At 51.5% G+C, this 16,134-nt stretch overlaps 2 protein-coding genes across 8 annotated transcripts in view; one reads left to right on the top strand and one right to left on the bottom strand.

The window, feature by feature from the left end:
- Nucleotides 1-1,380: 1,380 nt before the first annotated feature.
- MRPL52 (mitochondrial ribosomal protein L52) lies at nt 1,381-5,149 on the bottom strand. Of its 2 annotated transcripts, none has more exons than XM_025870361.2 (5): nt 5,096-5,149; nt 4,918-4,975; nt 4,752-4,819; nt 2,316-2,380; nt 1,381-1,938 (listed from the first exon to the last, which is right to left on the bottom strand). In XM_025870361.2, the coding sequence occupies exons 1-5, from the start codon at nt 5,106-5,108 to the stop codon at nt 1,786-1,788; spliced, it is 357 nt and encodes a 118-aa protein (XP_025726146.1). In that variant the 5' UTR covers nt 5,109-5,149; the 3' UTR covers nt 1,381-1,785. The 2 variants fall into 2 exon arrangements, with proteins under 2 accessions (XP_025726146.1, XP_025726145.1); XM_025870360.2 differs by having other exon boundaries at nt 5,081-5,137.
- Nucleotides 5,150-10,638: 5,489 nt separating this feature from the next.
- The window catches only part of SLC7A7 (solute carrier family 7 member 7), a 29,719-nt gene continuing 24,223 nt past the window's right edge, over nt 10,639-16,134 (top strand). The window contains exons 1-3 of one of the 6 annotated variants that reach the window (XM_025870356.2): nt 11,679-11,829; nt 13,333-13,518; nt 14,950-15,073. The gene's annotated coding sequence lies outside the window, so the exon portion shown is untranslated. Of the gene's footprint in view, nt 10,744-11,678; nt 11,830-13,329; nt 13,519-14,949; nt 15,074-15,225; nt 15,376-16,134 lie in introns of those variants that run through there. The other 5 variants (XM_025870353.2, XM_025870351.2, XM_025870355.2 and 2 more) reach the window with 5 other exon arrangements.

Raw genomic sequence — 16,134 nt, 5'->3', positions numbered from 1 at the left:
TGGTAGGGGTCTTCCATGTCCACCACACCTGGGTTGGAGATTGTCTGCTGGGACCTGTGGCTCAACTAAATTGAAACTATGCCCCTTGTTCTGGACAACCACCGCCATCCCTCTCCTGCTCAAAACCTGCAACAGTAACAAAACCCACCCACCCACCAATCAACTCCACATCCACGCTGGTCCCAGCCTTGTGGAAAAGACAAATGCACTCCCTTAATTACCATTTGCAATCTGGCTGCTTCTTAAACTGGCTGGGGAGGAAGGAGGTGTAGGGCCATGGAATGTGGGAAAAGGCAAATCAAGTTCAGGGAAACTGTTAGACAAGAGAGAGTGGGAGTTCAGACTTTGGGGTTTAGTTTCCCCTCCACAGTGGAAAAAGGCAATTCCTTGAGGAGTAAAATCTTCAGGGACTGACTAAACAAGAGAACAAAAGGTGGAGATACGCAGGGAAGGAGGAGAACCAGGGAAGGGGGAGGGAGAGCTGAAGCTGACAGTGGGGAAGAGAGACAGATAAGAGGCTGGGAGCGAGATCTGGAAAAGCAGCCCAACAGAAGCAGGAAAAGTGTGGGAGACAGAAAACTCGACCATCAGCGAAATCTAAGATCCCAGAATTGCATTGGTCAGCGAGAGAGGAAGGAGGTAGTGGGGGCAAGAAGGGAGGGAAAGAAAGCAAGGCAAGGAATAAAGGAGGCTGGACAGAATTTGCATCAGGTAGGAAGCTCCAGCAATACTAGAGATCCAGGAACTATTACAAGTTTGTGGCAGGAAAATGGAAGGAAAGCCCAGTGCTCTGTATTGTAATGGGAACAGAGGCCCTTTTCTCCCAGAATCCATGATCAATAATGGGAAAGGTTGGGGCGCCTGGGTGGCTCAGTTGGTTAAGCAACTGCCTTCGGCTCAGGTCATGATCCTGGAGTCCCGGGATCGAGGCCAGCATTGGACCCCCTGCTCAGCAGGGAGTCTGCTTCTCCCTCTGACCCTCTCATGCTCTATCTCATTCTCTCTCTCAAATAAATAAATAAAATCTTTAAAAAAAAAATGGGAAAGGTTCCCCTGGGCCCTGGGCAGCTTATGGGTTTGCGGGAGATATACGATGGATATTGGGTATCTATGCCACAGTGACCGATTGGGGGCTGAGCACCTCCAGGGCTCCCCTACACAAATTGGGGTCGAGAGGTACAGGCCTCTCTCTGACCAGGCTCTGGAATTCAGCCAGAACCACAGAAACCTCAGGATCCAACTCTTCGGCAGACATGCAACACCCAAGTCTGGTTCTTCCCATGTCAGCCTTCCCAGTGGGGGTATCCTCTTGGGCCATGTATCGGAAGTTGAGGAAAACTGACACCAGTTGCTTGCCAAGAAATGGACCTCAGCCGGAAAGCCTTTTTCATCAAAACATTTATTAAATGAGTAACTGCATGCAGCTTGAGCTGTGTACAGGCTGTTAAAGGCTTGAGTGGCTGGCTAAAACCAGGAGAGCTGCTACCCCTTTTCCATGCTCGCAGGGCAGCTACTGTTCACAGGTGGGCCAGTCCTATGGCCTGCAAAGGGGGTGAGTATCCCAGAGCAAGAGTCCACTGAACTGGAATGGGGCCAGGGATGAGGGCAACTAGGCCAGCTCCTCCAGGCAGTGATCTTGTGGGCGGTTCTTCTCAGTGTCCAAGCTCCTGTGCTCTGAAGACAGATGGGGAACGTGAAGGTTCTCTCTCCTGGCTGGGATGAGGCATGGAGGTGATCGAGAAGAAAGCCAGAGAGAGGCTGGGAAAGGGAGACAGGAACTGCTTTTTACTGACGTGGTCGTGGGTTCTGCAGGAGAGCCCCTTTGGGTTTAAGAGCATTTTTCTGCTTCCTTTCTTCTTCCTGCAACTTCTCCTGCTGCCTAAGCTGCCATGCCTGTAATCCAGCATCCATTTCCTGTGACAGCAGTACAACTCGTCTCTGAAACAGACAGGAAAACAGGGTGGATAACATCTGGGGCTTGAGCTCTGCACCATATATCCTTTCACTCACAGATCAAAGTCAGAGGTTTCAGCTGGAAAATGACACTGCTGACTGGGTTAGGGGACCGGGTCCTGGGATGGGAAGCAGGAGGAGGCAAAATGCGGGGCAGAATGGCTACTACTGGTTCCGGCCCTGGGAGTGCCCCACTCTCTTCCTCCCTTCTCGCACTACCATAAAAACCTCTAGCTGTTAAAACGCTGGGGTAGAGGGTACGTGTGAGCTTAGGTGTCAGCACAGCTCAAGCCAAATTAAAGTGTAATTTTTTTCCCTCCAAGTACACACAGGTTGCCCTGATTGGGGCTGTAGCCACTTACTGCAAACTTCTCCCTTTGGGCTTTTCTTCGAAGCTGGCCTTTCATTGGAGGTGCGGGGCGGCCATCTGTACATGGAAGTGAAGAAAAAGACAGGTATTAGAGATGGCTGGCAGCACCCTGTGAAGGCACTGGAATAGGAATGAGGGAAGAACCGGTCTCTAGTTCGTCTCTCCCATTTCACAGCTGTGGTGGCCTCATTCTCCAAAAACCCATCCCTTAGTGTCAAGGGTAAGGTATGCCAAGAATAAGCTCTGAGGCATACTCCTACTCTATTTCACTTACCCCTCGTTATCCTGGAATGGTCCTTTGCAGTGCTGAATCTCGTTTTATCTCCCCCCCTCCACAAAGTTTTTATTTATTTGAAAGAGAGCGCGTGCAGGGGGAGGGGCGGAGGGAGAGGGAGAAAATCTCAAGCAGACTCCCCACGGAGTGCAGAGCCTGACTTGGGCTCAGTCTGGGACTTAATCTCAAGATCTCGACCGTGAGATCATGACCTAAACCAAATCAAAAGTCTAATGCTTAACTGACTGAGCCACCCAGGCGCCCCTCTCCTGTTTTATCTTTAGAAACCCTCCACTCAGGCAATCTGATCACTGTTCTACTCATCATGAGTCTGCTAAATTCCATCTCACTCCTCAATGAAATACTCTCTTTTCCTTTCCTTTCAGCCCAGTTCTTGTCCTTAGGCCCCCCCCCCTTAAGCTCTATCTGCCCAGAAACCCTACTCTGACCTCTTCAACTCTGTTACCCCTCTCCTGAAAGAAGTGCCTACTGGGGCACCTGGGTGGCTCAGTAAGCATCTGCCTTCGGCTCACAATCCTGGAGTCCCTAGATGGAGCTCACTGCATCAGACTCCCTGCTCAGCAGGAAGTCTGCTTTTCCCTCTCCCTCTGCCCCTCCCCCTGCTTGTGGTCACTCTGGCTCGCTCGCTCTCAAATAAAATCTTAAAAAAAAAAAGTGCCTACCAATGACTTAATATTCATCTATTTGCCTTGGGACATTTATTGTACTACTGGTTTTTTGCTTTATTTGGCCATCTCAAATTCTTTTGGAAAGGGGTAGAGCAATGACATATTATTATTTTTTAAGATTTTATTTATTTCAGAGAGAGACAGCATACCCGCGGGGGACAGCATGAGTGGGGGGAGGGGCAGAGGGAGAAGAAGACTTCCTGCTGAGCAGGGAGCCCGATGTGGGGCTCAATCCCAGGACCCCAAGATCATGACTTGAGCCAAAGGCAGATGCTTAACCGGCTGAGCCACCCAGGCGCCCCTATTATTTAATTTTTAAAATGTCCATGCTGTTTTCTCAGCTAGACTTTCACAGACTATGTCCCTAGGTTTCACTGTAGTACAGTGTAAGCACATAAGCACATCCTACAAATTCCAGAAATACCTGCTGACTTGGTGAAAAATGCAGTATCTGACCTGAAATTTATAATGAAGATGAAGAAAAAGGACACTTACTTTCTACAAAATAAGAAACAGTGAAAACTTCGCCCAAAAGTTTTGTGGAAACTGAGAGATACAATTAAGTAACATGTCCAAGACCACAATGTCAGCAAGTAGAGAAGCCTGAATTAAGAATCAATTCCAGAGTCTTTCCAATATTCCATACTACTTTTAGGAGATGCTGGGTTTCCTGCAGTAACTAACAAGTGGAAAAAATCTTTACCATCCTTCTCAGGATCATACTCCTATAGAATCCAACAGGGTATTAGTATCCAGGTTTCTGTCCTGTTGAAGGGGGCCTTGCCCCTACCCAGTTCTAGTCCTTGCTTTGCTATTACTTAGCTGTGTGATCACAGGAACTCTGAGGCCTCAATTTTCCCACCTGTAAACTGGAGTCCCATATTGGGAGTGGGGAGTGGCTTCAACTTTTCTAAGATCCCTCCCTTCTAGGGGTAATACCTATTTTTTCTTTCTTTCCTTTTTCTTCTTCTTCTTCTTTTTTTTTATCCCCCCCTAAGTAAAGAGAAGAAACTTTTCTGAAAGGAGCCCTCCATCCTCAATCCTCACCCTTCTAACCCCTCTCTCTGAGATGTTCACTTAGGCAGTCTTTCAAAGAGTTCTCCCTCCATTTGGTACCAAATTTTCAACAATGTACTCACCACACTGAACGGTGGGTCTTTCTAACTTTTTTAAAAAACCGTCCCACCACGAGAAACGTAAAAATCTTGTCACTCCCTCCCCCGGGGCGTCCCAAATTAGAATTATCTTCTGCTCATCCCCACAAGATCCTGTCTAGCTTTACTTTCCATAGGCCTAGTTTAATTTACAAAATAAACAACTGGGCTTCTTCCCCCAACTCCAAATATAAAGGTCAATACGTTGTCCACTCAGACACATCCCCACCTTGACCCCCTTCTCCCGCCGCCCTCCGTCCAGGGGCGTTCCCTCTGGGCGAAACGGAATTAACTGTCAGGTCAGCGCTCACCCGCGTAAGACCAGTCCGGGAGCTCCGTAAGGGGCCCGTAGCCGGAGGGGTTGGCAGCCAGGCCCTGCCTGGGTGGAGAAAAACAGTACGGTGAGGATTCGGCCCCGCTTCTGGCTTCCCAGTACCCCCCCAATACCCCCCAGACCCGCACTAGACCGGCACTCACTGGAGTCGCCACTGGCTGCCCGCCCGAGCCGCCACGCTGCTGTGCAGCCTCCGGACACCTGCAGGGAAAATGGCAGAATTGGAGCAGAGGCCATGCAGTCGACTCAGGGGTCCTAGACTTGGGCCCGCGGACTCCCGAGCCCACCGACTCCACGCCTACTTACTCAAAAGCAGCGTACCTAAAGCTGCCATACTGAGGCCGCGGTGCCGGAAGTGGGCGTGGCCTCGGTGGCCACGCGCGACGCTGCAGGGGAAGTCGGAAGCCGCCATCTTGAATCTGGGATTCAATCATGGGCCCCGCCATCTTGGGGCACTGTACGGAAGAGGGGACAGGAAGTGTGGTCCGGGTTTTTGGGGGGAGAGCGGTTGGTCTGCGTATGAATCGCCAGTAATGGCTACGTCTTCAGTGGAAGTCGTGTCCTAGACTGAACCATTTTGAACTCCTCCGGCCACCTCTGCGCAGCGGTGTCTAGTCCTTTGGAATTTATGCCATTATCTTAGAGCTGAGTATTTACTTCATTCTGCCTTCTTCTGCATCAGTGTAACGTTTTTCCCAGCCTAAGATTTCCCAGTCAAATCTAGAATGAATAAGAAAATTTGGGTTTCAGTCCTTGTTTATTCAACAAAATTGAAGAGCTTATATGTGACAAGCAATGTATTAGGAGCAGGGGATTCTATGGAGAGCAAGACAGACATCATCACTATTCTGATAAGAGCCCCGGGTCTAGAGAGAGAAGACAGTAATCACACACATTACTGTAATAGTACCGCTGAGATTGTAGAGGAGCAGAGGGAGAAGGAGAAAGAGTCCCAAGCAGACTCCGTGCTGAGAGAGGAGTCGGTCTTACAGCCCTGAGATTAGAAGCAGAGCCGAAACCATGCTTAACCGACGGCACCACCCAGGGGCTCCAGTACAGTAAGATATTTTGAGAGAGACCGCATTCACATAACTTTTATTACAGTATATTGTTATAACTTTTTCTTATTGTTGTTAATCTCTTGCTATGCCTAACTTATAAATTAAACTTTATCATAGGTACGTCTGTATAGGAAAAAAACATACATAGGGTTTGGTAGTATCCACGGTTTCAGACATCCACTGGGGTTCTTGGAGAGTATCCTCTGTGGATAAGATGGGACTACACTGTATAAGTACATAGTAAACCCAGATCTGTGACTCCTTCCCCCCTTTTTAATCATTATTTGTCTTGGGGAATTCATTTATTCTTAATTTCTTCATTGAAAAAAACCCTTAATATATCACATTTCTGAAAACATTAAAGAATGATAATGTAAGTGCAAATGCTTTATACATGGTGAAGCTCCTACAAAAGTGCCCATTACTCTGGGGGCTGGGAGAAACTGAGGGAGTGGTGCAATGGCCTATCTGGAAGTTTATCATTTCCTTCTGCATGACTGGGAAGTTTTTCCACAGGAGGTGGCTCTGAGCTATGCTTTGAAAGAGGGGAAGGGTGGATCCTGGTTTAAGAAGTAAAAGCAGCTGTTTCAATAACAGTAAGAGTGGTATAGGCTAGGGCTGAACCAGAAGAAAGGATGGGAACAAAAGAACCTTGGCTATAAGCCAACAGATGGATCCCCAAAACTAAGCAAGGGCAAGAAGACAATAAAGAACTATCGCCATCTTACATTCATACACTTCATTTTCACTTATGGAAACACTTCTATATAAGTGATTTCACATGATTTTCATAATAAACTGTAAAGTAGATAAGACAGTCCAGGAAACAATCATTGTACAGATGGCTTGTAGTTTTCAGAGATCAGGAAATTGAATCAAAACGTGGCTGTGGATTTATTGTTTTACAGTTGCAATAATGATTGAATGCCGCTTTCCCAGGCCTGGCTTCATATACCTTTGGCTGATTCTGAGAAAGACAGCTGAGGTAGACAGCACTTGGAATCCCATTACATAGTTTACAGTTGGCAAGTCAAATACTAGAAGGCAAGGGCTGGAAAAATAACCTTAGTGTCAACATTCAAGATTGACAGGAAAGATGACAAGCTGGTAGTACCACCAACACTATATAAGGAATTGAAGCAGCAATACTCCTATCTTCCAGTAGCTCACACACTAGGGGGACACCATGGGTTTGCAAAATTATAAAAGAGGGCACACACATTAAGGTGAACAAATAATGTGAATAATATAAATTCCATAGGCAGAAATGAACACATTCAATACTTTAATAGCTGTAGGAGTCAAGGAGCCAGAGCTGGAGAACTTTGGGGGCAGGATGGGAAGTTAATTGGGAAAACTGAGAAATCTGGGAGGGGAAAGGTCTTTGGAAGGAAGACAAGTTCAGCCTTTGACGTGGTTGGTGTGATGTGGATAGTCCATGGGTTGTAAATAGCAGGAAATATGGGTTAGGACTTTGAGAACGAGAGAGAAGGAACATTAGTGCTGACAGCTGACATCAGCAGCATTCTCGGTGACCTCATGGAACACTGTCGCAGGGGAGGGGGTCTGGCAAGTGGACAGCACTCCTTAATGACTTCACTAGACTCAAGCCACAGGAAAGCGGCTTCATCATCCCAAACTAGAGGTCTTTCAGACTCTTGACTTCATCTGGCAAAGGCTGGCGTTAAGAGCAACGAGAAGCATCAGGAGTCTGAGCTTCATGTCTTTCCTCTCTTAAACTCCTTTGCCACTCAAGGGCATCACAGCCTGCATTTGGTTTTAATATTTTGTTGTCCACTCATGTTTTGTCCAACATGTTTATTCAAATATCCTTCTGTATGGTCTGTACACAGTAAATTTTGTACAAGTGCACTGCTCTGAGAAATTAGGAGCATTTTATTTTTTATTTTTATTAAAAAATTAAAAAAAAATTTAAATTACATAATCTCTATGCCCAGAGTGGGACTCAAACTTAGGACCCCGAGAGCAAGAGTCACCGACTAAGCCAGCCAGGTGCTCCTGGGAAATTAGGTGCTTTTTAAACTGTTGAGATGAATAATCTCCAACGACACTGGAGAAAATGTCAGTGAAACTGACTCAGGGTGACCAATTCCACCTTATTTTGTAACTTGTTCTCCTTTTTGCATGCTTCTGACCAAACTGAAGGTTGAAGAAGAGCAAACTATTTGGGAAGTATCTTATTTTACATTCCTTCAATATCTTCCTTCTTAGGACAGCTCAACAATTAAATCACTGACACCCCATGCAAGAAGTGTGGGAGCTAAAGGCTAGCCCTCACACAACACATTGCTTTGCATATTATTTCCTTATCACATAATTTATCGTAACGTATTCCCTTTCTTTTCTCATGGCTGCTAAATCAGTTCGGGCTAAATTTTGTGTTAAATCACCCAGCTTCAAGATGGGTAAATTATGACCTCGGGCTACACTCTTTTTTTCTTGCCTGGCAGCTGGGAAGTCTCTCAGCTGTGTGCCTTTCCAAATGAGGCTGGTCTTGTAGGTGGGTGGCTCTTGTGAATCTCTGCAGAGTGACAATGCTGGCTTTAAAAAATGCCAAAGTTTGCCCAAAAGGTGTAAAAAAATCATAGTATTTACAAGTCATCTTAAAAAAAAAAGATTTTATTTATTTATTTGACAGAGAGAGACAGCAAGGGAGGGAACACAAGCAGGGGGAGTCGGAGAGGGAGAAGCAGGTTTTCCCGCAGAGCAGGGAGCCCGATGCGGGGCTCGATCCCAGGACCCTGGCATCATGACCCCCGCCGAAGGCGGACTCTTAACCTACTGAGCCACCCAGGAGCCCCACAAGTCATCTTTAAGCCTTAAAAACATGGTGAAAAAAGTGTTTCCAGAGCCCAGCAACTCCCTCTTTTGTTGGGTCCACGCTGACAGACTCTTCAGATGAAGGATGCTTTGGGGACTCCAACCTCTCTGGCACCCTAAGACAGGATATTTTTGGTTAAGTGCTGCCTCCTGGCGGCGGCTCTACTGCCCGTCACCTTCCCGGCCTGGTGGAGACTACTTTTCGTTAACTGGGGATCTCGGAGCTGATGCAACAGCTCCCCGAGGGGGCGGGGAGTTGAGACGCCCTTCCGAGAGACCCCTCCCCTGGCTCCCGGCAGGCGCCACCGCCCTCCCCCTCCCCCACGGGGCTTTGCAGTCCAGAGTCCCTCCCGAGTTTCAGCCGGGCGTCTCGGGGCTGGAGGCGGGGTTGCCAGGGTTTGGGGCTCTCGCGCGGACCCCCGTCGGGCCGCCAGCGCGAGCAGGATTGGGAGGAGGGGAAGAGGAAGCTGAGCGTTCCTGGGGAGGAGGGCGCGTCTAAGGGTATCCGCTGTCACTTTCAGGCAGCGCAGCTGTGCCTGAGTGAGGAGAGGGCAGGGGAGCGGGTTGCGGGACCCCTGGGTTCTCGGACCCTGGCGCCCTTTGTCTACAGCCCCCCCCCACCCCCAGGGCTTCCTGGAGCCGGGGGAGGGGCGGGGGCTGCTCCGCCAGGTGCAAGGAAGGAAGGGACCGGACGCCGGGTGGGGTGGGCTCCTGGTCCCCCAAGGCAGACCCCGGTTTGGCCTCCGCAGCCAGACCTGGATATCGGGGGCGACCGAGCTCTTAAGAGGGGCATTGAGGGCGGGCGGTGGCTGGGTCGGGATTTGGGAAGGCGAGGTCTCCGGGCTGCAGACTCGGAACAACCGGAGGTCAAGGGAAAGAGGGTAATAAAGGGAACGGTGGGGGCTGGCGGGGCGGGGAGGAGGGGAGCGTGGGAGAAAGGGTCAAAGGTGAGGTCGGGCTGCCGCTGAGCGGGGGCGGAGGGGGTGGGGCCAGGGCCACCGCAAAGAGAAGAGCTGCGGGAGGGCGTCCGGTCAGAGGTCCCGCTTAAGGGTTTGCGGTTCTACTCTTGAACTCGCCTGCATGCTCGTGAACCTGAGCCCTCGCCTGCCTTTGCCTCGTCCGCCCTTTCGCCGCCGGGCGGTCGTGGCACCTTGCTCTCGCCGCACCTTGCTCAGGCCGGTCACCTGAGCCGGGGCGTGGGACAGCAGCGGTCCCGGAGAGCGCGTGGGATGAGGGTTTTTTTGTGTTCCCATTACTCATTTCAAACCATTCTAGGCCTCGCAGTCAAACTGAAAATTACACCCGCCCTCTCCCTTCAACCCATTACTGTCAAAAAGAATAAATATTTCCACATAACTCCTTGCTTAGTTTAGGAGCCAGACCAGCGGCCACATAGGTGGCCCAGAAGGGCAAGTTCAAGGACGTTCACAGAACCCAGGAAATCAGTCTAGGAGGAACAACATTGTTTATTCATTTATTCTTGCCTGTCTAGGTGTGCTCTGCCCTGGGGACACAGGGTGAAAAGTGAGCGCTCTGGTGGTGCTTGCATTTTAGTGAGGGAGGTGACAACCAACAAGCAAATGCACTCTGGGTGGTGGTGTCCTTGCAGAGAAGTCCAGAACGGTGAATGGATGAAGAGGCAAGACCTTGCTCCTTCAGAGACTCCTCAGGGAAGGCCTCTAGTAGTGTGGTTTCTAAGCACAGACCCCGATGGAGTGAGTGAAGGGATGAACAGTGCCGCCGCCCGGAAACATGTTGCAGGCCCAGGCAACAGCAATTGCGAAAGCTCTGAGCCCGGAGCGTGTCTGTTGTGTGGCAAGAGCAAGGAGGCGGCCAGGGTGGCTTGAGTGGAGTGACAGTGCAGGCGCCAATGCCAAGGGGGCCGTGTTAGGGCTGTCTTCCTAGGACTTCCCTCATGTACCACGTGGGCCTGACCCCAGAAGGGAATGAAGGGGCAGGCCAGCCGGGCAGTGGCCTGGATGTAAAAAGGCACTACGTGATCCTTGGAGTAATTCAGATGTTTGGTGCCAATGAACTTCGATTTCTGTCTGGGTCTCTTGGTGAACGGTAAGTTGGCTCCCATCCGCAGACAGAACCCTTGACGACTGCTTACCTGGGCTGTCTGTCTCTAGGATAATTTTGCAACACTCAGGTACAGGTATAAGTTGCAGGGTGCAGCCCTGAGATTGACCAGTGGGTCGTTGTAGGGAGGCAGGAGTTACAGCTGGAAATCTGCGAATGCCCCATGCACTGTGCGGTGCCATCCCCCGCCCCCAGAGAGATTGATGCTCTTGTCCGCAATTTAAATACTTCAACATGCCCACCGAGAAACGACTTCAGAAAGTTACATGTAATGAAGTCATAGAATAAACTCTCATTTTGAATAGGAAGAATGAGGCTTCCCGTTTTGATTCCAAGAAAATCGGTATTCCTCCGCCTCTTCTAAGTCGGCATTCAACAGATATTTAAAGGATCCTGGTTTGAAGGGGTGCCAACTCATTAGCTTGCCCAGGGTGCCAGAGCTGGCTCCTACCTGGTGGCGGGTACATCCCCTGAACCAGCTGGGGACCTGAGCTGTGAGTGGGCTTGTGCTGGGGCATCTGGCTGTACCCGCACAAGTGGTCTTCCTTGGCATGTGTGGCCTGACATAGGGGCTGAGTTCCAGAGCCCTAAGGATGGAGCCTACGCCCTCCGCAGGACGAAGGAGAGTATGTGAGTGGGAGATGAGTAGGAGACGGAATGAGGGGAACAGGCGAACAGGAGGGCACTGCCAGTTGCTGGGAGAGCTTAAGTGCTCAGTAAACGTAGGGCAACAAGGAAGATCAGAGGCTGAGGCGGTGAACAGGAGGAGCTGAGCTTGGGTAGAGAAGGTGCCTAGAGGCGGGCAGGCGACGAGGTCCTCTGGGTCTGACCAGGCAGTCCCAGCTCCAGCCCATCCCCTGGCCCCTCCCCGCTGCCGGCCAGAGTCACACATGTGTTTTCCTGTTTTCCGTTTCGGTCCCCGTCACCCTCTGCCTTTTCTGCTCCTCGGAGTCAACAGCTGCTGCAGCTCGAGCCTTAGCCGGCTTCCCTTCCTAGCACCTTCCCCTCCCCTGCCCCCCAGCGGTGCTGGTAGCCCCTCCTCCTCGCACCTGCCCAAAGGTCACGGGACAGGTAAGAGGTGGGAGAGAAGGGACTATAGGTGAGAGGCGAAGTGCAGGAGGAGGATGGAGCGAGCGTCCTGAAAACTGGCTCGCTGGAGACCCAAGAGCCTATTGTCTCTCGGTCCCGGCCCCAGCCCTCCCCAGGCAGAGCCCTCTGCCCAGAAACTTCAGCCCTATGCTAATGGGAGCCCTGGCCACAGGAGTAAACAATTTCTTGTTTCACTTTTTTTTTTTTTTAAAGGGACTATCGGAGCCACAGTGGAATATAGAAAAACAAATGGAGAACTGGGGAGGGAGGAGCTGAGCTTCCAGCTTGGGGTGATGGGGGCATCCAGCTGAACCACAGTGTATGTGTTTTCTGTTTCTGTTGTTAGGGGAGGCAGCACAGACCAATTGGAACTAGGAAGGCAGGACATGGGGTCTCTGGGAGAGAAAGTATCTTCTCACATTTAGCTCTTGAGCCTGACCGAGCAGCCAAGACCCTGAACTGTGGGCTGGTTCCTGGAGGAAGTATGCTTTGGTGTTGCCATTCATGGGTGGGCTTGGGGCCAGGGGCTTCACTGGCTGTTGTGCTGGGGATGGCACACTCGGGGCCCTGTGCCTGGGTTCTCTGGACCCCTGAAACTGAAACTTCATCCATAGGCTGCAAGATGAGTGTGTTGTCCTGGTACCTGCACTAGGTCCTCAGAGTTGAATGTTCCTCAGGCAGGAAGAAGACAGGGTGCTGTGTATCAGGAATGCTGCTATCTCTTGGGGTTCCAGACTCTGCAAGGCTCTCCTGTAAAGCCTGGGGTGGTGGAGCCCTTGGGGAGCCTGCTGGTACCAGGCTGCCTGAATGGTGGAAGCATTGCCTGAGAGCCAGAGTCTCCGGGAGGAACGTGAGCTGCTGGAGACGGCGCCTTCCTGCCCACAGCCGCTGGTGCTAAGCGGTGGTTGAGGAAGGAGGGGGCATCTTTTTATTTATTTATTTTTTTTAAGATTTTATTTATTTATTCATGAGAGACAGAGAGAGAGAGAGAGAGAGAGGCAGAGGGAGAAACAGGCTCCCAAGGAGCAGGGAGCCCGATGCGGGACTCGATCCCAGGACCCTGGGATCATGACCTGAGCCGAAGGCAGACGCTTAACCATCTGAGCCACCCAGGCCCCCCGGGGGCATCTTTTCTCTGGAGGGCAGCCTCCCCTGACCAGTATGCGCAGACTGAGAAGCAGGCTACGGAGATTCCACTGACAGCACTTCCTGGGGGGGCCGCTAGGGTGTGCTGTCTGCCGGAGTGTGGATTTCACCCCCGTGGGTTTCCGTCTGAAGATTCCCTGAGGAGGAGGACTTCGCTTTTCCCCAGCCGGGGACTAAACCCTGCACACTTCTTCCCCACTCTCCCTCACGGGTTCCCCTTCCTTCGTCCCCCCTTCATTCCTTTCCTTCATGTTCCACCCACCCCTTGGTGCCAGTAAATGTGGTCTTAAAATGGCAGGCGGGGTGATGTATTTCCGTGTGTTTTTGTTTGCTAAGCAGTGGGCACCCTAGCAATAGCATCGCTGCCAAGAGGACTTGCGGTCGCCTCTCATCCCTGCAAAGGGATGAGAAAGGGGAGGAGCAGCTGGGAAGGAGATGGACCGGCTTGGTTGGAGCCTTTAGCCTAGCCTGCAGGCTGAAGGATGGCAGAGGCTCTCTGTTTAATCTAATCACACCCTCCCCCAGGTAATTCACGAGGGAGCCATCTGAAGTGTTTTCCTGTCTGAGGGGAAGGCCTGGCGATGGGGCACGTCGGAGCAGGTCGGATTGGGTGGGAGGTGGGGGGAGATAGCGCAGAGTCGATTCAGAGCCTGGCCTCTGCTGGAGAGCCTCCTGGCTCCCTCGCTGGTTTGGCACCCTGGCACGTGATTTAGTGCCGGCCTTAAGGGGCTGCAGGCAGGTTTGGATGAGATCAGGCATTTGGGTGCTTAGCAGTATGTCTGGCACCGGGTAAGTGCTCCATAAAAGACAGCCATCATTAAAGGAGCGTGGAGGGGGCAGCCGGAAGACAAGGACAGTCTCCTCTGGAGGAATTTCCAGATATTTGTGAGGATGGCTGGGGAGAAGCATGATCTTTGGGAAGGCTGACACCAGGATATTCCTTTCAGTTAAAAAAAGAAAAGATTTAAGGGGCTGGAATGCAAAGACGTAGGGTAGAGATAAGCACCGCCCCCCCACCTGCCTGGGGATTTTTAGATCTTCCGTTCTCTGGTTGTAGAATAACCAAAGAGGGTTAGAAAGAGTGTGGGAAGGGACTGAGAAACTTCAGAATGGATAGGATGTATTTCTGTTGGTAAAAGAGACCCAGAAAACCAGATTGAAGTAGACTATGAAGATGAATATGTGATTTCCAAAAAATGCTTGACTTTCTCTGTTCTGGGCTTGTCTGGCCAGGATAGCCGAATGAATTCTTATTTCTCCATATTTTTTAGGAAATTGGACTAAACTTGTATGTGGGGAAGGTGTTTATAGGAATTCATGGTTTCTTTTGAGGATGAAAGGGCACCTGAGCAGGGAGGGGATGCAGCCAGGGGTTTGAGTCTCATTTCTTGACCTTGTTTCCTAGGAAGTAGCTTGAGGCTCAGCCTTGGGGTCATGGCTCAAATTTGGGGGCAGCCATCCTTTGCTCTGAGGGGAAGTGTGCAGATTTCCTCTTAGGACGCCCGTCACGAGGCCACAAAGCGTGGGGACTGCACTTAGACTTCCTCTAATCTCAGCACAGCAACACGCCTTAGTGGCACCCTTGCCACCTCCCTTTCTTGTCGGCGGAGGGGGGGTGCTAGGGTGGGACCTGGGGGATGGGGGCAGGGTGCATTCCTTCTCAGCCGTCCGCCCCGTCTTCAGCTAACTGCCTCAGGGCCAGCCTCCCTGGGGCTGCAGAAATTGCGCCCAGCCACCGTCCTTTCTTCTGGGCCCTCAGTCCCGGAGCAGCGCTGACAAAGGAGATTCCTGAGAGAGTGCCTTATCATGGAAAGTGCTGAGCCCAGAGCTCCTGGCTGCCCCTTTTGCAGATGTGAAGGGCCCGTGAACCTTGGACCCAGACAGTTGCTTAACACTCCTCTCCCCCTCCCTCACCCCCTCCACCCATCTTGACTTCTCGATTTGATTTAAATCCAGAGGCATTTGCCTGGCCTTTCCTTTTACCGCCGGCTGGAAAGGAGGAGCGGTCAGGCCCCAGTTCCTAGAGGCTGTGTCTCTGTGACTGCCACCGCAGGAACCTGCTGGAACCCCGGGCCAGGGAGTGAGTGTACTTCGCCCCCGCCCCCAGCCCCGCTCACCTCGCCCACCCGCTGTGCTGCTGGGGCGGGGGGGGGGGGGGGCGCTGGCCAATCACTTCCTCTCCCCAGTGCCTCTGGCTCTAGACCTCTCCCCTTGCTGGGCCAGCCTCCCTCTCTTGCGCCCAGCAGTCCCCTGCTCTGCAGGGCCGGCACCTGCGGACGCTTCCGTGACTTCCCAGCCTCGGCTTTGCGTCTTTGGGTGCCGACTCTCCAGCTGCAACTCCTGGGTGGGGAGCCGTCATCAGCTGCCTCCAATCACCTCGAGGTTGGGCTGTCCCCTTTGGATCACCCTTCTCTCATTCATACTTTTTTGGGTGATGCAGCTATGCTGATGTGAGGAAGTGGACAGCAGGAAGCCTGGAATACTAGGGGCTGGGAAAGAGGTCTGGGAAGGAAAAGCAAGGAGAATCACCCGTCTTCTTTCTTCCAGGGTGGGGTGGGGCTGCTTGGGCTTTGCTAGGGCTGCCGACTTCACGTAAGGGTGGTTAAGAGCGGCTCCCTGAGCAGGGGGAGGGTTGTAGGTTTCCAGCAAGAGGTTCCCGAAGCCTTTAGGTTTGCCAGAGCCCGTGTCCTTCGTGGGGGGCAGAGAGGTTTGTGAGGAGAACCCACAGATAGGCTGCTTGCAAGGTTGGTTCCTCACGTTGCAGCTCAGTGCAGGTAACAGGTGAGACTGAAATTAGAGGGAAGACAGACTGTTTGGGGGTGAGGCTGAAAAACGCAGACTCAAATCATGAGGGTTATACCTGGGAACTGCCAACTTGCCTTTTATCACAGCAGACTCAGGTAGAACCAGGATTTAGTTTTCTCTCTTGTCAGTCTGGTGGGCAGCACCGTCCTAATGTGGAGAAACAGCTGCTTTCTCTCTAGCGAGTGAGGGCCTTCCCTTAAAAATTTCCAGTTGGGGTTATTTTAATGAGCCAGCAGGAGAAGAAGTTAATGGGAGGTGGGAGGCCAGAGAGAGCTCTCTCAGCTGGGGGGAGGGGGTGCGGCAGGACATTGCCCATATTGACCACTATGGGCAAGA

Source organism: Callorhinus ursinus, unplaced genomic scaffold (genome assembly GCF_003265705.2).
Source record: "Callorhinus ursinus isolate GAN/ISIS: 27379988/994484 unplaced genomic scaffold, GSC_fseal_2.0 scaffold8, whole genome shotgun sequence".
Classification (NCBI taxonomy): Eukaryota; Metazoa; Chordata; class Mammalia; order Carnivora; family Otariidae; genus Callorhinus; species Callorhinus ursinus.
The sequence above is the reverse complement of the archived record's forward strand: the minus strand, read 5'-3'. Positions and strand labels throughout refer to the sequence as shown.